Source organism: Urocitellus parryii, chromosome 3 (assembly GCF_045843805.1).
Source record: "Urocitellus parryii isolate mUroPar1 chromosome 3, mUroPar1.hap1, whole genome shotgun sequence".
NCBI classification, from domain to species: Eukaryota; Metazoa; Chordata; class Mammalia; order Rodentia; family Sciuridae; genus Urocitellus; species Urocitellus parryii.
The window spans coordinates 12,516,197-12,536,721 of record NC_135533.1 but is presented as its reverse complement, the minus strand read 5'-3'; the positions used below and the strand labels follow the sequence as shown (position 1 = coordinate 12,536,721).

The 20,525-nt window shown below is 38.2% G+C and overlaps 1 protein-coding gene across 1 annotated transcript in view; it reads left to right on the top strand.

Annotated features, from left to right (window-relative positions):
* Mgam (maltase-glucoamylase) overlaps positions 1 to 20,525 on the top strand; it is a 176,314-nt gene that overhangs the window by 75,146 nt on the left and 80,643 nt on the right. Inside the window, exons 45-56 of the mRNA XM_077795894.1 lie at positions 2,443 to 2,492; positions 3,054 to 3,221; positions 5,815 to 5,967; positions 6,307 to 6,507; positions 8,589 to 8,743; positions 9,792 to 9,960; positions 10,223 to 10,319; positions 11,154 to 11,266; positions 15,296 to 15,421; positions 16,550 to 16,678; positions 16,938 to 17,048; positions 17,336 to 17,398. Of these exons, the coding sequence (XP_077652020.1) occupies positions 2,443 to 2,492; positions 3,054 to 3,221; positions 5,815 to 5,967; positions 6,307 to 6,507; positions 8,589 to 8,743; positions 9,792 to 9,960; positions 10,223 to 10,319; positions 11,154 to 11,266; positions 15,296 to 15,421; positions 16,550 to 16,678; positions 16,938 to 17,048; positions 17,336 to 17,398 (1,535 nt within the window). The remainder of the gene's footprint in view (positions 1 to 2,442; positions 2,493 to 3,053; positions 3,222 to 5,814; positions 5,968 to 6,306; positions 6,508 to 8,588; positions 8,744 to 9,791; positions 9,961 to 10,222; positions 10,320 to 11,153; positions 11,267 to 15,295; positions 15,422 to 16,549; positions 16,679 to 16,937; positions 17,049 to 17,335; positions 17,399 to 20,525) is intronic.

Here is a 20,525-nt window from a genome sequence, read left to right as displayed (position 1 = left end):
ACTGAATGACTATTCAAACATTCACCCTTTCCATGAGCTTTAAGCTAGATTATTTTTCTATATTATTTATTCCTGTAGCATTATTCATCACATGGTCAATCATAGAATTCTCAATATGATACATGCACTCTGACCCCTTTATTAACCGTTTCTTCAAATATCTCCTCTTATTCCTCATCACTATAATAATCCTAGTTACATCCAACAACCTATTTCAACTATTCATTGGCTGAGAAGGAGTAGGTATTATATCTTTTTTACTAATTGGTAGATGGTATGGTCGAACAGATGCTAATACAGCAGCCCTCCAAGCCATCCTATATAACCGAATTGGAGACATCGGATTTGTACTAGCTATAGCATGATTTTTACTCAACTCAAACTCATGAGAACTACAACAACTCTTCATAATAGATGTATCCCTACTTCCCCTACTAGGACTACTCTTGGCCGCCACAGGAAAATCTGCTCAATTCGGTCTTCATCCTTGATTACCTTCTGCTATAGAAGGTCCAACTCCTGTATCAGCTTTACTTCACTCCAGTACAATAGTAGTAGCAGGAGTTTTCCTCCTTATCCTCTTCTACCCGCTAATAGAACATAATAAGACTATCCAAACACTCACTCTCTGTTTAGGAGCTATTACTACTCTATTCACTGCCATCTGTGCCCTTACCCAAAATGATATTAAAAAGATTATCGCATTCTCCACTTCAAGCCAATTAGGATTAATAATAGTAACTATTGGAATTAATCAGCCCCACTTAGCTTTTCTCCATATTTGTATACATGCATTCTTTAAAGCTATGTTATTCATATGCTCAGGATCAATTATTCATAACCTAAACGATGAACAAGACATTCAAAAAATAGGAGGATTGTTCAAGGCCCTTCCATTTACCTCATCCTCACTTATTATTGGTAGCCTAGCACTAACAGGAACTCCCTTTATAACCGGATTCTACTCTAAAGACCTAATTATTGAATCTGCAAACACGTCGTATACCAACGCCTGAGCTCTAACTATTACTCTTCTTGCCACCTCCCTAACTGCTGTCTACAGTACACGAATTATTTTCTATGTCCTAATAGGACAACCTCGATTCTCTACACTAACCTCAATTAATGAAAATAACCCTCAACTACTTAATTCAATTAAACGCCTTCTTATTGGAAGTATTATTGCAGGATTTTACCAGAACTTGTCTTCTTGTAGTTGAATGTTTATACCAACACATCACAAGTACTTCCTATCCCCATACGTTTCAACCTCTGTTCTAGTCTCTGCTTGAACAAATTCATCTTTTGTAGATTATACATGTAAATGAGATCATATAGTATTTTCTTTCTTTGCTTTGTGTAGCTATGTCTCTTACTATGGAGTACTCCTGCTTCACCCATATTGTCAGAAATGACAAGATTTTCTTATTTTTAAGGCTAAATAATATTCCTTTTATGTATTACCACAATTTGTTCTCCATTGATCTGTAGGTTGACCATTTGGTTATTTCTATATCTCAGTTATTGTGAAAAATATATTAAAAACTCAAAGTTAAGGGCTAAAGCCATAATTCATTGGAGAAAAAATAGGGAATAGGTTTTTATACAGTGGTCTTGGAAGTATTTAATTGGAGTTGACACCAAAAGTATAGATAAGAAAAGTAAAAAATTAAACCAGTGGGACTACATCAAGCTAGAAATCTGCTCAACATGACAATCAACAGAATGAAAAGGGAGCCCACAGATGGGGAAAATATGTGCAAACCACATATCTGATAAGTGTCTTAATATAAAAAATACATCAGGAAAATTGTGTTTCAATAGCAAGTGAATAAATAACCAGATTTGAAAATTGGACAAAGCATTTGAATAGAAATTTTTTCAGAAGAAAACATAAAATTGACTAAGACATATATGAAAAGGTCCTTAAAAATCACTAATCAGCAGAGAAATTACTTTGAGATATCTTTTCATACCTGTTAGGACGCTTACTGTGTAAAAGAGGACATAGCAAGTGTGGATGATCATGAGGAGAAAGTGGAATAAAACTGTTTAAAGTGCAAACTGGTACAGGAATTTTGAGATGCAATATAGAAGTTCCGCAATGTATTGAAAATAGAACTATCCTATGATCCAGCAATCCCACTTCTGAGTATATATCTAATAAAATGAAATTGGCTTGTCAAATAGATGTGTGCACCCCCATGTTAATTGCAGCATTATTCATAAGAGCTAAGATATAGAAGCACCTGTGATCACATGTAGATGAATGAATATATATTGTGGGATAGTACTGTATATATATTGTGGGATAGTAGTGCATCATGAAAGGAAGGAAATCCTGCCCCTAGGGTCTGCAGAATGAGCTTTAAGAAGAGGTAGATGAAAATTGTTCTTGTGTGGTGGGCAGGCCATTCTGACTCGTCTTTCTTCTGCTTTCAGATACTGTGGCCAATAAAGTTTATCTTTTCTGTGAGTTTTCTGCCACCCAAGTGAGTAGCACATTTTTATGAATCTTAGGCATGAGATTTGGTCTACCATAGACTCCATGTGCTTGTGTGTGTGTAATTATGATTCTATCTTCATAAAAATAAGCAAATGATAACAATAATGGCTACAGGTAAACATCACAATGTCATATAAGACTTCAGTCCCAATAATGTAAAATCCATCTTATCAAAAGAAGGCAATAATATTGATGCATCAAAGCAGTTGGTCAGTGTGCTTTTTTTTTAAAACTCAATGTGAATTTCTAAAATGAGTGTGTGTGTCTGTTCCTCATTGTTTTTGTTTTCTAAGAGTATTATGAAAGTAAGTTTATTCACACAGCATTTCTTAGTTCAACATTTTAGTTACAGGGTACATAAGAGAGCAGAGTTAGGAAAGTGTGGAACAGGTAAGAAGAAAAGGGATCTGGAAGCTCATGGCTGATGCTGAAAGAGGCATTCAGAGGAGTGGGGAGCTTCTGGTCTAGGATGGAGCATTTGAGCGGCTGGAGAATCTGTGTTTTAGAGGCACAGCTTTGGGCTTCATTGTGCTATTTTGACTTTCAGAACCGCCTGGATGTGAAGATTTCACAAGCAACCTACAAGGACCCCAATAATTTAGCATTTCAGCAGATTAAAATCTTTGGGACACAGGAACCCAGCAATGTTACAGTGAAACACAATGGTGTCCTGAGTCAGACTGCTCCCAAGGTCACATATGATGCTCAGCTGAAGGTAAAAATCCATGTATTGAGGATGTTTTTCCAGAATTATTCTTAGCACCTTGGTTTTCCTGCTTCCTGTGGTTGTTTGGATGCCTGTGGTGGGGAAGTCAGGGTCCTGGGAATGGAAGTGGTGATGAGGTGGTGGGCAGAGCTAGTAAGATAGGGAGGTCCTGCTCAGCAGGGATGATGATCCCACTTTCCACAGCCTCTCAGTGTTCTCCTCTCTCTCACTGGCTTCACTTTCAACATTTTAGTTACAGGATACATAAGAGAGCAGAGTTAGGAAAGTGTGGAACAGGTAAGAAAAAAGGGGATCTGGAAGCTGCTGGCTGATGCTGAAAGGTAAAGTTGGGAGGCAGGAGTCCCATGAATTCAAATACTGAAGTTCCCACTGTGAAAACTTCATAGAGATGAGTAGAAGTTATCTCCAACACATATATTCTAAAAACCAGTTTAGGACTAAGAATTGGTGATTCCACTTGATGGGTACCTATTTGGTTAGATAACAATAATAAATAATTTCTCATTGGTTGTGAAGAGACATGGCCATCCTGAGTAGCCTATAATCATTCACTCTGATGCTGAGTCTTATGAGAAATCCTTTCTTCCAGTGGTCCTGACCACAGTACCTGGCATTGTAGCTTCTAGGTTAGCATGATTCATGAGAGACCTTCCAAATTTGGGGAAAATAAGCCAGTTTATTCCTGTACTATCATGGCAGTAGACATTTTGTTCTGAAAGCACATTTGAGGACGTACATATTATGAAGTTAGGAATACATTTCTATATGTTAGGTTATGTATATGGCAATGTGCAAGGTATATGAAGGATTCATGTGGGAAAACAAGCTCAATTCATATTTGATTAATAAGTTGATTAATAAGTTAATTAATAAGACCTGAGGAACTCCTTTATTGTTTGAATGTGGGTAGTGAGGTGTCATGTTTTATACACATGAGCAATTGGGAAGACACCCAGGACCAAACCAACATATAGGAAATGTTCGCTCATGTTTTAATTGATGTTTAAAGTTTAATGGAGCAGTTGAGCTGAGCTTTGTTAAGACAACAGGTCCGGTGCTTGGCCTTGAAAGTGGCATATCAGGTCTGGATTCATCAGCTACAAAGGAAAGAAAGCCCCAAATGGTATCAAGTGGACTTTTTTTTTTCTTTCTGCAAGTAGTCCTATAGAAGTAAACACTAGTAATAGACATAGTAGTTTACAGGCTGGCATGGTTCAATGGCTCAATGTTGTTGAGATTGAGTCTTTTCTTCTCTAAGACAAGAAGTGGCTGCTTAGTTTCTATCAGCATGCACTGGTTGTAGGACATTATAGGAAGAGAGAGAGGAAAGAGTGTGTAGGGAGACAGATGGAAGAGGTATAGGGATAGGATAGAAAATACTCTTAAATCTAGAAATAAATACCTGGCCAGAAACTCTCCAGGAACTAGGACTCACATTTTCATGGTCATAGCTATACTACATAGTCAAAAACAGAGCTATTTTGAGGAATTTTGTTTACTAAAATTAGGGAAAGAGCAAGGAAGAAAGCAATGAATTATGTCTTCCTGAAGCCGCGCTTTTATGGCAAACCACTCCAAGTTGAGAGAGCAGAATAAGCCAACTGGGACTGAGAATAGTCCTGCATTGTCAGTCCATAAATCTCGGGTAGCCACCTTAAGTTGGATTCTGTTTGCAAGAACATTGCTCTGAACATGGCGAAACTAGTGGTCACACTTTGGAGGATGTGTGGTGCCAAATCAAGACGGTCACACTTGACTAAATTGTAACACAATCTCAATGATCTTTGAAACATGGTCTTGTTGGAGGTGGGGGTAGGGTGAGATTTGTAGTAAAGACAGGTGCAAGACATAATGTTGATGATCCTTAAAATGAGGTCTTATTGCTTCAACAAATGAGAATGTTAAATATGCAAATTGCTGTTTAAAGACATGCCAAAGATAAGAAAAACACACAAAAAAATTACATTTTGGCATGACAGGTGGTATCCTAAAAGCTTTCAAATTTTGAGTATCTGGGTATAGAGAACTGAAGACCCTTGGATGTTAGAAATGGAAGAATATATAAAGATTTTTCCAACTCACCAGTTGTGCAGTTTTTAAAACTGAGGCCCAAAGAATTGAAATAGCTGTCTATGATTCCAAAGAAAAATGGAAATGAGGACATAGACAAATGAATCTATTCCTCTGTTTTACCACCACTACAGTCTGGTGGGAGACATTGGTTTGGCAACTGGATGGCAAGAAGGTAAACTTAATGTCAGATTAGCAAGAAATTCATTGACAAAATGAAGAGGTGAAGGACTCAGGAAAGGAAAGGAAAAGGTTGATGACAGCAGGTTTTATTTGATCTCATTCTTTCACGATATAATGCTCAAGATTTTGATAGAGTTGTGACATTTGCCATTTTGCTACTGAATATTCCCTCTTCCATATGTATAGCTCCTTCATAGTAACTACAATCAAATGTCACTTAGATTGCTTAGAGTCTGGTCTGATGCCTACATGTGTAATTAAAAATACTTAGACATTGCCAGGCCTTTGTCCAGCAAAGGAATTTTTCCTTTGTTTTCCACTGCTTCAGGTTGCCATCATCACAGAGATCAGTCTTGTGCTGGGAGAGGAATACACAGTGGAGTGGAACACAGTCATCAGAGATGAAGAAAAAATAGACTGCTACCCTGATGAGCACGGTGCTTCTGAAGCAAACTGCATTGCCCGAGGCTGTGCCTGGGAGGTAACCTCACTGAGGTGTTGATGGACACCCAGATCTTTAACCTTAGGCAGCAATTTCTTGAGCATAGCCCTAGTACCCAGGTGTGTAGTTCAACTCCATAGAAACAGGGCTTCCAAGGAAGCTGGTCTGTATATGAAGATTAGGTGTGGATTGGAGTGGTGTATTTTTAATAAGCATTTTGCTTTGTGTCTAGAAATTTACTTTTTGTCAATATCTTATTATATGTACATGAAAGAGTGATGTGTTGGCTCCATCTCATACAAATTGCCTTCTCTGATTATTTCTATTTGACAACTCTAGGACCACCTGTTGATCTACAGTCTCAACTTTCCTTTCCAGGAATCCAGTTCTGTTGGAGTCCCCCACTGTTATTTTGTCAATGATCTGTACTCTGTGAGCAATGTCCAGTACAACTCCCATGGGGCCACGGCGGACATCTCCTTAAAGCCTTCTGTTTATGCCAACGCCTTCCCCTCCACACCTGTGAATCCCCTCCACCTGCAGGTGACCTACCATAAGGATGAAATGCTGCAATTTAAGGTAAACATGGTACTTGTATCAGGTATTGGGTAGGCCCTTTTTAGTGACATTATGTTTTCCAGTTAGGTTATAGAACTCTAAAATGTGAAATTCTTTTAAGGTTCAATTTATAGGGCACTAGATTACTGTCCTATTTCAAACATAATGAGAATTCATTGCCAGTGAGACCTGTTCTAATTTGCAATTTGAAGATGTTTTGTGGCTACTCTAAGGAGGTTTTGGGAGAACAAAACAAAGAGAGACAAGTTAAGATGTTCTCAAATATGTGTTCCAGTTAGGTTTGAGATTGGATGACTATAGGAAAAGAGATGTGGAAAAGTGAATATTTTAGACTAAGATGGTAGGGTTTACATTATCTGGTGACTTTATGGTAAATGTAGATAAGGGAGAGGGAGACTTGAAAAATGAATACCATATTTTTGTCATGTCTGTGTTGACAATGGTGACATTACCTGAAATGAGGAAGTACTAAAAAGGTTTGTATGTTTTCAGTGTAAGAGTTTGATTTTGAACACTGAAATTGAGGTCTCTTAAATAGCCATTGAAATGCAATAATTTATTTTCCTTAGATTGTTTAATTACATCTAAAGTCTACGTGTGGACCAGCTGTTTTTGTGTCTGTTTCCCTTGTAAACTGTCAGCTTTTCTGTGGCCAGAATGTGTCCTTCCTCTTTGTGCTTCTGAAACCTAACACAGAGGTTCATGGGTAGTACTTGTTCACTAGTGTGACATCAGCTTGGACTCTCAGACCTGTAACATGTGCTAATGTATGAATGACGTCTGTTTTCTTTGTGGTTATTTTCTGTGTTTGTTCTTGTTTTTAGTGTCTTCACTATAGCATTGATGTTTGGTGGTGGGCCCATAAAGGCTCAAAATTGAAGAACTGGCTTTCAGCTAGTCCACCTCTTTCCATATAGTATCTTTCTCCAAACACTTGCAGCTTTCTGAGATGCCTTTAATACTCTGTGCCTTTGTTTTTGCTGTTGCTTTACAAGAATGATTGATCTCATTTCTTGTGCTTGCTTATAACTTCAAAGTTTATGACTCAGGCTGTAATTCTCCCATGGAACTACTTCAATGTCCCAGAAACATTGTTAGGCATCTCCTTGCTCTACTCTCAGAATTTCTAGAGTTGTACATTTACTCACATTACCAAAGTATCATGAATCCTTCTCTTTAACTATCCATTAGCAAGAGAAATTCTGAAAACCATGGCCTTGTGTAATTAGTTCATATCCAAAGTTGCCGTTATATATTATGCAGGCATTTGTGAGGTATTCATGGAATGATTAATCTATCATTTTTAGCAAGGATATCTATAATTATTTTAATCCAAGTTCATATTGTGAATGAAATAATTTTCAATATTGAATTTTTTAGATATTTGTATATATTACTACACAAACACAAAATAATAAAGGATACAATTGCAAACCATGCTTATTTCACAATGAAGTTACAAGTTAGCACAAAGGGTCAAGGGAATTTGATACTGTTCTAGAAGCCTTAATAATCAAATATGATGGATTCAGATAAAAATATTAAATCTGATGTTGTTCTTTGATATGCCACTTAAATCCCACATATCATGAGCTTAAAAAAATGCAAATATATACCATTTAGACTCATTGTCAATGATGTTCACATTCTTCTAAGTGTGTAGATTTACAGTATTATTCATGCCTAAATTATTTTTGGCAGACAATAATTTTCCATTTACTCAATGTATATGTTGTGATGTTTGGTAAAATTCTCATTATGGTGTGATTAATTGAAAATAATCAGATTGTCCATTTATCAAGCATCTCATTAATGATAAAATTAAACATTCTCTCTTCTAAGCATTTTTTTCTTTTTATTCTAATTTGTTATATGTGACAGCAAAATGCAGAATAATGCATATTACACATACACAGCATAATATTTTACATCTTTGGTTCTATACAATGTATATTCACATGATCCATGTTTTCATACATGTACTTAGGGATCATCAATGTAATTAAACTGTGTTTAATTGTAACCCTGAACTTATTCCCTGTATCTATATTCTTATTTAAAGTCAGTTTCTTCTGCTCTAGATTTATGACCCCAACAAGAGTCGTTATGAAGTCCCAGTCCCCTTGAACATAACAAGGACTCCATCCAGCACCTCAGAGAGTCGACTCTATGATGTCCTCATTAAGGAGAATCCATTTGGAATAGAAATTCGCCGTAAGAGTACAGGCACTGTAATGTATGTGGCTCTTTTCTAATTTGGAATTCCATGTAACTGTACATTTCTTGTCTGGCCTATTGTCCTGATTGATTACTGGCTCAGGCCTCTTCTGTCCATTTCCAGATCCATTAGTAAGCTGTTTCCTTCAGCTGTGTTCTTACGGGAAGGTGTTTGGCACTCTGCAATGATGGCTGAATCTGTTGCATGTTTGGGGAATTCATCCATTCAGTGTTTATGGGTTATTTCACTATATTAGGTATTGTTTTAGGTACTGTATTCATAGATGGGTAATTCCTCTGATCTCACCACTGCAACAATAATTTACATGACAATATTATAAGGAAGTTGATGTTGACAATTAAGTAAACGAACAGGTAATCAAGAGTTATGGTGAGGTTACTGCTTTTGATATTGTGATGAGAGTAGGTTCATTGAAGGGTTAACTTTTGAAGTTGATTCTGGATGGAGAGAAGGAAACCCTTATATGGAGCCATTGGATTAGGGAAAAGCATTTGTGAGAGACCAAGAACATAGGTCAAGTTATAGGATGAAACTTGGCATGTCAAGGAATAGAACAAAATCAAGGAAGCCAGCAAGGAGGTGAGTGGTGGGAGATGAAGCTGGGGTGTCAGGAAGGCTTAGATCAGGGGCAGCCTGGAAGGCTTCATGAGGTGTGTCCATGAGAAGCCATGGAAGAGGGTCATCAGGGAGTGACACGATGAGAGATACTCAAACATATCAGTCTGGAAAGCTGTAGGGAATGGACTATTCAAGGGAAAGAGCTGAAGGAAGGCTTGTGTGGAGTGTTAGCAGCTGAGATGGTGAGATGGATTGAATTTGGTTTTGTGGAGGGAACACTGAAAACAGGCCATGTAATTGAGAAATAGAATATGAAGGAAAACTCCCAAGTTCATAGCGGGGATATCTGTGATTATTGTCATCAAAAAGACTTCGTGGTGTGTTTGGGAGATGTTGGGTTCTGGGTTTTCCTTAAAATCAGCATTTGGAAGGCAATAGGCAAGGTGATTTTCTTTTCTGAATGTACCCTTTTGTGTGTGTGTTGCAGTTGGGACTCTCAGCTCCTTGGCTTCACCTTCAATGACATGTTCATCCGCATCTCCACCCGCCTGCCCTCCAAGTACATCTATGGCTTTGGGGAAAATGAGCACACAGCCTTCAGGAGAGACTTGAACTGGCACACGTGGGGCATGTTTTCCAGAGATGAACCCCCCGGGGTAAGCAAGGAGCCCTGTGGATATGTGCCTCTCTGCCTCTTTCCTCCCACATACATCATGGTCACCTGGTGCTACATGATCCCAGACTCAGATTTTCTTTTTCTGCTCTTAGACTATAGGCTAATTTTCAATTGTGCTTTTTATATGTTTTACTCGTTTTAGAGGGAAGACCAAATCCATCTCAGTTAACAAGTTTTTCTAGGATTCTTTCTCATGTACAATGACTTCTAACCTCCTTTGATTTCTCCCCTGTGACTCTCAGTACAAGAAGAATTCCTATGGCGTCCACCCCTACTACATGGGACTAGAGGAGGACGGCAGTGCCCATGGAGTTCTCCTGCTGAACAGCAATGCCATGGGTAGGATGGTGCCAGCGCTCCTTCTATTGTTGTCTCCCAGCCAGTCAGCCTGTGTAACTGTAGAATGTCCTTGACCTAGCAGCTTTCCAATGTCAAAATTATTTAGGGGACAGTGGCTGTTTTTCTTCTTTCCATTCTGTTGACTTCAGTCTTGTAGCATGAGATAACAAGATTTAATATAATTCTATTTTGGCAGAAATTCCATATGAAGGATAGGAAGTCCAAGTTAGTCCCAGGAGTCCTAGAGGTTATTAAGTTGGAAGTATCTGCATAGATGGTATTCATGTTGAATTAAGTCACAGCACTCACATCTTGAAGTATGAAGATGTAAATTTAATCTGTATATAAGATAGGGTTGAAAATTCAGGGCCTGGGGATAAAAATGTCTACATTAAGACTGGTGTACTCTGAAAAAGTTCCATACTGCAGTTAATAATATTATATCATGTCATTTTCCTTTGTTTGACTATATACAAGGCTTTAGGAGATGTTATCATTGGTGGATGCTGGGTGAGGTGCACACAGACCTTTTGAGTAGTCTTTTTGCCACTCCATATGTGTATTAAACTATTCGGAAGTAGAAGTTATATCAATAGTTTTGAAATAACATAATGATAAATACAATGAGATAATGAGGCATACCAAAGGGAAAATTTCCTGGGGTGGGACTCTGTAGCCTTTTACTGACATGTTTAATTTCATTTGGGTGCAGTACAGAATGTGTGCTGTTAATAGATTAGAGTGCAAGAGAATGAAGTTAGGGATTTCACAGAATGTTCCTAGTCTTGCAGGTTTCCAGCTTAGTTTTCATTTGTCACATTCCTATCTTTTCAGATGTGACTTTCCAGCCTACACCTGCTCTGACATACCGTACCACAGGGGGAATTCTGGATTTTTATGTGTTCATGGGGCCAACTCCAGAGCTTGTCACTCAACAGTACACGGAGGTAGGATGAAATTCAACTGATCATCAAGTATTTATATGGCACATTCCATGTTCCCAAATATTTATTCATTATTAAAACTCACTCTGACAAGTAGACCTTAGGCTCTAAGGTCTTTCTTAGAGGCATGCATATTATATAATAATAAGGAATAAGGATTTGTCGCTGATATACAGGAATGCCTTTGATTTATGCGTGTTGATCTTATATCCTGCCACTTTGCTGAATTCATTTATTAGCTCTAATAGCTTCTCTGTAGACCCTTTTGGGTCTGCTAGGTATAGAATCATATCATCTGCAAATAGTGATAATTTAAGTTCTTCTTTTCCAATTTTTATCCCTTTAATTTCTTTTGTCTGTCTAATTGCTCTGGCTAGTGTTTCGAGGACTATGTTGAACAGAAGTGGTGAGAGAGGGCATCCCTGTCTTGTACCAGATCTTAGAGGGAATGCCTTCAATTTTTCTCCATTCAGAATGATGCTGGCCTGTGGCTTATCATATATTGCTTTTATAATGTTGAGGTATGATCCTGTTATCCCTAATTTTTCTAGAGTTTTGAACATAAAGGGATGCTGTACTTTGTCGAATGCTTTTTCTGCGTCTATCGAGACTATCATATGGTTCTTATTTTTTAGTCTATTGATGTGGTGGATAACATTTATTGATTTCCGTATATTGAACCAGCCTTGCATCCCATGGATGAATCCTACTTGATCATGGTGTATAATTTTTTTGATATGTATTTGAATCCGGTTCGCCAGAATTTTATTGAGGATTTTTGCGTCAAGGTTCATTAGAGATATTGGTCTGTAGTTTTCTTTCTTTGAAGTGTCAGCGACAAATCCTCTGAAACGGAAATGAGGACAACTACTCCATTCACAATATCCCCCCAAAAAATAAAATACTTGGGAATCAACCTAACAAAAGAGGTGAAAGATTTATACAATGAAAATTACAAAACCCTAAAGAAAGACATAGAAGAAGACCTTAGAAGATGGAAAAATATACCCTGCTCATGGATAGGCAGATCCAACATCATCAAAATGGCGATATTACCAAAAGTTCTCTATAAGTTCAATGCAATGCCAATCAAAATCCCAGCTGCATTTCTTGTAGAAATAGATAAAAGAATCATGAAATTCATATGGAATAATAAAAGACCCAGAATAGCAAAAACAATACTAAGCAGGAAGTGTGAATCAGGCGGTATAGCGATACCAGACTTCAAACTATACTACAGAGCAATAGTAACGAAAACAGCATGGTACTGGTACCAAAACAGGCGGGTGGACCAATGGTACAGAATAGAGGACACAGTAACCAATCCACAAAACTACAACTATCTTATATTTGATAAAGGGGCTAAAAGCATGCAATGGAGGAAGGATAGCATCTTCAACAAATGGTGCTGGGAAAACTGGAAATCCATTTGCATCAAAATGAATCTGAATCCCTATCTCTCGCCTTGCACAAAAGTTAACTCAAAATGGATCAAGGAGCTTGATATTAAATCAGAGACACGGCATCTGATAGAAGAAAAAGTTGGTTATGATCTACATACTGTGGGAGCAGGCTCCAAATTCCTCAATAGGACACCCATAGCGCAAGAGTTAACAACTAGAATCAACAAATGGGACTTACTCAAACTAAAAAGTTTTTTCTCAGCAAAAGAAACAATAAGAGAGATAAACAGGGAGCCTACATCCTGGGAACAAATCTTCACTCCACACACTTCAGATAGAGCCCTAATAACCAGAATATATAAAGAACTCAAAAAATTAGACAATAAGACAACAAGTAACCCAATCAATAAATGGGCAAAGGACCTGAACAGACACTTCTCAGAAGAGGACATACAATCAATCAATAAGTACATGAAAAAATGCTCACCATCGCTAGCAGTCAGAGAAATGCAAATCAAAACTACCCTAAGATACCATCTCACTCCAGTAAGATTGGCAGCCATTAGGAAGTCAAACAACAATAAGTGCTGGAGAGGATGTGGGGAAAAGGGCACTCTTGTTCATTGCTGGTGGGACTGCAAATTGGTGCAGCCAATTTGGAAAGCAGTATGGAGATTTCTTGGAAAGCTGGGAATGGAACCACCATTTGACCCAGCTATTCCCCTTCTCGGTCTATTCCCTAAAGACCTAATAAGAGCATGCTACAGGGACACTGCTACATCGATGTTCATAGCAGCACAATTCACGATAGCAAGATTGTGGAATCAGCCTAGATGCCCTTCAATAGATGAATGGATTAAAAAATGTGGCATTTATACACAATGGAGTATTACTCTGCATTTAAAAATGACAAAATCATAGAATTTGGAGGGAAATGGATGGCATTAGAGCAGATTATGCTAAGTGAAGCTAGTCAATCTTTAAAAAACAAATACCAAATGACTCCTCTGATATAAGGGGAGGAAACAAGGACAGGGTAGGGACGAAGAGCTTGAGACGAAGATTTTCATTAACAGGGTTGAGAGGTGGGAGGGAAAGGAAACGAGAAGGGGAATCGCATGGAAATGGAAGGCGATCCTCAGGGTTATACAAAATGACATATAAGAGGAAAGGAGGGGTAAGACAAGATAATTCAAATGGAAGAAGTGATTTACAGTAGAAGGGGTAGAGAGAGAAAAGGGGAGGGGAGGGGAGGGGAGGTGGGATAGTAGAGAATAATACAGACAGCAGAATACATCAGACACTAGAAAGACAATATGTCAATCAATGGAAGGGTAACTGATGTGATACAGCAATCTGTATACGGGATAAAATTGGGAGTTCATAACTCATTTGAATCAAACTGTGAAATATGATGTATGAGGAACTATGTAATGTTTTGAACGACCAACAATAAAAAAAAATAAAAAAAAATAAAAAAAAAATAAATAAACTAAAAAAAAAAAAAAAAAGAATTCCCTCATACAGTAAGTTGGTTGTCTTGTATTTTCCAGAAGAGACTGGGTATTATTGATATTATTTCCTTAAATGTTTGGTAAAATTTTCCATTAAAGCTGTCTAGTTCTGAAAAAAAAAAGGAATAAGTACCTTCCAATAACCATTAAATTATAGCCTAATTATTTCACATTAGGTAAAGTAGTCACTGCATTAGAGGTAATACTGAGCCTAGTGTTGTGAAGTGGTGATGGAGAGGATAAGATCGCAGTGCTGAGAGTTGTGGTAGTGGTATTGGTAAGAGTGGTTGTGGAATGTTGAGGTGGGGAAATGACCATATGGGTGAGGATTGTAGTAGTGGTGCTTAAGGTACTAATGATGGTAAGGGTTATGGTGGGAGTGTTCGTGGTATGAGTGGTGGTGATAGAGATGATAACAGTTGTGATGGTCGTGTGTTGTTGGTTAAAGTGGTGGGGATGGTAGTTATGAGCATGTTGTGTATGTTGATGATGGTGATGGTGTGGTGATAGGGAAGATGATGGGGTGAAAATGCTGGGGATTGTGTGGGTGGTGATGGTGATGGGGTGATGATAGTGAAGATGGGGGACTGATGTGGTGGTAATGGAGGTAATATTTGGGACTGTTGAGGACAGTTGTAATTTTTGTGATAATAGAAACAAATTCTGTCACTCTTACTGTATGTCAGACCATTTAAATGTATTAAGTCATTAAGTCCTCATCAAAACAGCATGGGGCAGACATTACAATTATGTTTAATTTACCAGTGAAGGATTGAAGCATGAAGACATTACCTCAAGGTCACAGAACCAGGAGGACATGAGCCTGTGTGTTAACCCAGGCACTTTCCCTCTGGGATCTGTTCTCTTCAGCAATAACCTAGGCCACCTCTAGGAATGAGAGTAAATTTAGATTGTACAGAATTCCAAGAGAAAAGCTTTATTCTAGAAAGAAGCTTTCTCAAGGTATCCTAGTAGTTTTATATCTGCTGAGTTTTCTCTGCCTTTGAATATGTTGATTGTCTCTCTTGGGGCACTAGAAAAACAGTCTTGTTATTTGGTGTACAACTTCATTTGAGTCACTCCTGTAAGGAATAATATTTCTGTCAATGTTCTAGGTGATTGGCCGACCTGTGATGGTACCTTACTGGTCCCTGGGGTTCCAGCTGTGTCGCTATGGATATGAGAATGACTCTGAGATTTCCAGCTTGTATGATGAGATGGTGGCTGCCCAGATCCCCTATGTATGTCTCAGTATTGGTGCACTGGCTCTATGAGCTCATAGCCAACTCTGGCTTCTCTATGTCTGGATTTATTTGTTGGGTTTTTGTGGGGTTCAGCAAAAGCACAAAAGTTTTTTTCTGACATGATGACACTTTGAGTTCCATCCTGACAGTAATACAGGTGGGGCCTAGCTCCCATATTATAGCATTGTAGACTCAGTGACTCAGAGTAAGAAGATAGGGCAGGGTCCAGAAATTTTCTACTCTATTATGATTCCGTTTCTTTTATTCATTTTTAGACATTGGGTCTAAAAGTTTTTGGTACCATGATATTAAATTTCCCTCAAAAATAGTAGTGGTAAATAAATAAAATTAGTCCCAATTCAATGATTATGTATTGATGAATCCCAAATTTTTTGCACTGCAAACATTATTTTATCAGCCCTGAGCTACCCCCTGGCTGAATGTAGGGCTTCTAGATATGTTTCCAAAGGAAACACACATGGTAATAATTTCTTATCATCCATTTGAGGAGAAGCAGGATTGAATAATTATAACTGATCCTGCAGAGCAGTTTCAAATTGAATTTTATTCTACTCATTGTTCAATTATTTGCAATTGTTCCATGAATGGGAAGTACATCATACAATGTACCATATTCTTATAAGACAGCTATTTCTAATTACCCCTGGGATTGCATGCCAACAGTAATTATGAGAATTTGTTTTTCTTTTTTTATGTTTTGTAGCTAACTTACCATCCAGATTGCATTACAACTGAGTAGCTAACTTTTTTTTTCTTCTTAATATAAACTGTTTTTATCAGGGGCAACACTGGGGAAGGGAATGCAATCAAACCTTACAATGGCCATTGACAAAGTAATTTCCCCATTAGTGATTTTATATATTCTCACAATAGCCGTTATACAGAGGCTTTATCATCCTATTTTTACTGATTTATATTATATCTCTATTTTGAGTAAAAGTTTGAAAAATTAGATGAATTTTCCAGTTTCCATACTGAAAGAGCTAGAATTTGCAAGAGTCAAAAGAAGCCATTTGAATTCACCATCAGTAGAGGAGAGTGTTTCTCCTCTGGGAGCTGGAATTTCAGCATCAGCAGCCACTGTTTCCTTGTGTCCTCCCCCAGGATGTGCAGTACTCAGACATTGACTACATGGAGCGCCAGCTGGACTTTACCCTCAGCCCCAAGTTTGCTGGGTTTCCAGCCCTGATCAATCGCATGAGGGCTGATGGGATGCGGGTCATCCTCATCCTGGTGAGTCCTTTTGTGCCTGTGTGGATGGAGTGTGTTGGGAGGAGGACTGGGCTTTGGTGGAGAACCACTTTTCTTGTCCCTCTATCCATGTGAAGAACAGAGAACTCCAAGTACAATAAGAAAAGTATATTTCCAGAGATTCCCAGAAACTCTAGAGGGCAGGTGGAAGCTAGGGACCTCCCAATGAAGAAGTTCTTTTTCTCTGTCCCTTGTCAATCTCTCTCTTTGTTTTGCCAACTGACTTGAGCTTTGCTTTCAGGACCCAGCCATTTCTGGCAATGAGACAAAGCCCTACCCTGCCTTCACTCGGGGAGTGGAGGATGATGTCTTCATCAAATATCCAAATGGTGGAGGCATTGTCTGGGGAAAGGTATGATCTAAGTGGTGACTACTAGTCTCCATCGTGGGAGAGGGCCATAGTTTGTGTATTTGTGTATTTTTTACCCTTTCCTTGTGGATACTGATGTCAGTAGTTTCCATTTTTTCCTTAGTATTTATTAATATATTGAAGACATTTTGGATTTCACTTTTACATTGATAAACCCTACATGATAATCAAAAATATTATTACCCTTTAGGACTGTGGTTGACAGTCTTAGGAATCTTTTTTAGGTAAATTGCCTAGTGCATTGCTGTTAAATATTTTTCTCTCTGCAGGTGTGGCCTGATTTCCCTGATATTGTTGTTAACAGCTCTCTAGACTGGGACAGTCAAGTGGAGGTAAAGAGCCCTTTGTGGATGTTGGGTGAAGGCCAGGTTGTTAGGAATGGATCCCATACCCACTATCCTGAACATACCCTGCCAAAGACTTGGGCAAGGCATGGGAAAAGCTCCTAGGAAAGGTGTGCTGTGTTTCAGTCTTTGTGTGATTTACTTTAAATGCAGTTTTGTTTAATGTCTAATTGGGAGGTAGGTATTATTATCTATGGGACTTAATTGACAAGAAGAGAAATTACTTGTCCATGGTTTTAGGAGACAGAATGGTTATTTAAAATTCAAACCCACCTGATTTCATAGGCCTATTGAGTTTCCAATGTATGAAACTTTCAAGGAAGACCAATCTTTTCTTAGAATGAGTCTATATCTTATTGTTGCCTTGAGTATTCCTTTTAACTAGTATCTCTAACCCTTGTCTTTAGTGATTGGGTCTCTCAGCTTCACTTTTACTTCTCAGGTTCCAATATTGATTAAAAATTTACTCTTTGGGGCAGGTTTTTGATTGCAATGAATTTGTCCCATGCTGCTTGACCCAGGTTTCCTTCTAGCTTTACTAAGTATTTGTTGCTTGAAAGAATACATGGTTCCACACTGGTCCATGATGACTTCAGCCAGAGGTTCTGGCCAAGAAGTGTACCAAGGGAACTGATGCAGCCTGTCTGCTTTGCCATCAGTTGCTCTCTAACACTTTTGAGCAGGGCTGTCAGGGTGGTATCTGGGCTCTTCAGGAGAACCAATATTTTTCTGGTACTTCTTTATCCACTCTTCAGCAACGATTATTCTTTCTGGACAGAAATTAGAGTAGAACATGTGAAGCTTATGAGTATTTATAAAAGTACTGAGAAGTCAAAGAGAGTAGTTCCAAGGATACCCCCCAAGGATCTTGGGGCCATAGAATATGGCTTCTATATGGTCATCAAAGTAGCATAAGTTTTAATGTCTTGGAACTCTCAAGCTGAAGGATTAATCAGAAAAAATAGTATTGTGGGAAAAATGTACAGTATCTATAAATTTTGCTATTAGCTACTATAGGATCTCAGGGTTGAAGGCTCTGCTTAGGGGACATTTCCTATATTGGAGGATCCTAGTCAGTGGATGGAGGGATAAGAGAAAGACATTAGTAAGGGATGGAACTGGCACAGTTAGGCCACATGTTCATGCCTTATCCAGACTAGTCAATTTTAGTGGCCAGTGGTCATTCTTGGAGGTAAAGACTGATATTTGGACTAGGACATTCTGGGGACCAAGGGCTCAGGTCTAGGACACAGGAGGGAGAATAGTACTAGTTGGTCTTTGACTTTCTGATTCCCAGGTGCTAACAGTAGCACTCTAGAATCAAAATGAGATACCCATATTTTTGTTCAGATTATCTGGAAGGTATATTCTGCATTCTTAATTTTTGCAGTACATAGATGAATTAAAAGAAATAGAATTTCACTGGGGCAGATTGGTTGGAGTGATTCAAAATCAATTCAAGATTATTTTTTCTTTTGACTAGTACTGAATCATTATCGATCTGTCTCCCACCCTTTCACTCTTTCTCTTTCTCCCTCGTTCTCCTTCCTATCTATTCACTTAAGTATTAATTTTTCATCTATTATTTGTGTATGTATCTACTTTCTATCTAATAAGGAAATAAGAAAGAAAACCTCAGTTTTTTCATTTCTTACCGAGGATTGTTTGAGGTTTAGTGATCCAGGCGGCCCACGAGGACATAGAATCAAATCATGCCATAGCCAATCTGAGACACAAGTTCGCTGTCTTTAGTAGAAGGTCATTTTCATTATTGAAGGGATTGGCTATTACCTTATGAGTTCATGAATTAACACAGTTCATCAGCCATTTGGGACTGCCATATTTAGGGGATTCAGAAGTCCATGTGGCTGTTTGTTTATGTCAGTGATGTGGGAGCATCATTTCATATTCTGTGGGCAGTGACTAGGGATGCTCTTACCTGTAATAGCAGGGGATTCTTCACAAAGAATTCTCTTGACCCCAATGTGAAATGGTGCCTGTGATGAGAAATGCTTCATTTGGGTACCAAAAATATATTAGATAGCTTTTAAGAGATTATTGGTAATTAGAATAATTATAACCATTAAATTAGTAGTACCCATGTGATGAGACCATTTGAAGTGATATTATTGATGTTCAGGTATGCCATTCCTGAGGGTAATATAAACAAGCAAGCATGTAAGCAAATAAGCAAGTAAATGTACATCCATGAAGCAACGGAAAAGCAGATTTCTGAGTCTGAATCTCACTGTTTGACTCAGTAAGTTTGTTATGGCATCTACGAATTGAATTACAGTATCACACAATGGATTGTAATAAGTAATTCTGAGGGCTTTTGTGCAGATGTGAACATCACAGTTTGAGGACAGAAGCAATATGGCAAGAGTTGAATTTGGATAGCACTTTGGTGAAGGGGAGGGAATTTTTACTACATGGGTAAGGATCATTACAGCAGCATTTAGGAAAGTTAGCAAACCATGGTTGGGCTGATTTACCATGTGTATTCTACAGGAGATACAGTTCTGTATCTCAAACAGCTGATCATGATTCATTTCTTTAATCCCCACTCTCCACATACACCATGGTTTCTGACATGGCCATAGCTGGAGCTCTGTTTGTGATGAAAGATTCTGTGTGCATTTCCATACTTTTCTATTTCCCTTTCCTAACAAAGGAATTCAAACTTCTCAGTGATATGGCCTCTTGCCCTTTCTGTCGCCTGTGAACCAGACCTGTGCATGATGATCCATTACTGTTTTCTTATTGGTGTTCCTCATTTGACTTTTATCTAGATCTATGGATCCCAATCACCACTTTTGCATTATTCGAGAAACTTGAGCTTGCCTATACCAAGTCCTCTTTGGGGATTCTTCCTATTCTCCAGCATTATTTATCTCATTACATCATATGAGGCAGAGTTTACCACAGAGGAGGCTCAATTGTTTTGAGATACACCAAGGATCAGAGTGTTTTCTAACAAACAACATAGAATATATACACATATATACACATTCATGCATATTTGCTGCTACTGAGTGATGTTCTTCCCAAATTAAACACTGAAAATTTATTATCATTCTCTTATTCTTATGACAGTTTCTAAGCTCTGCATTGT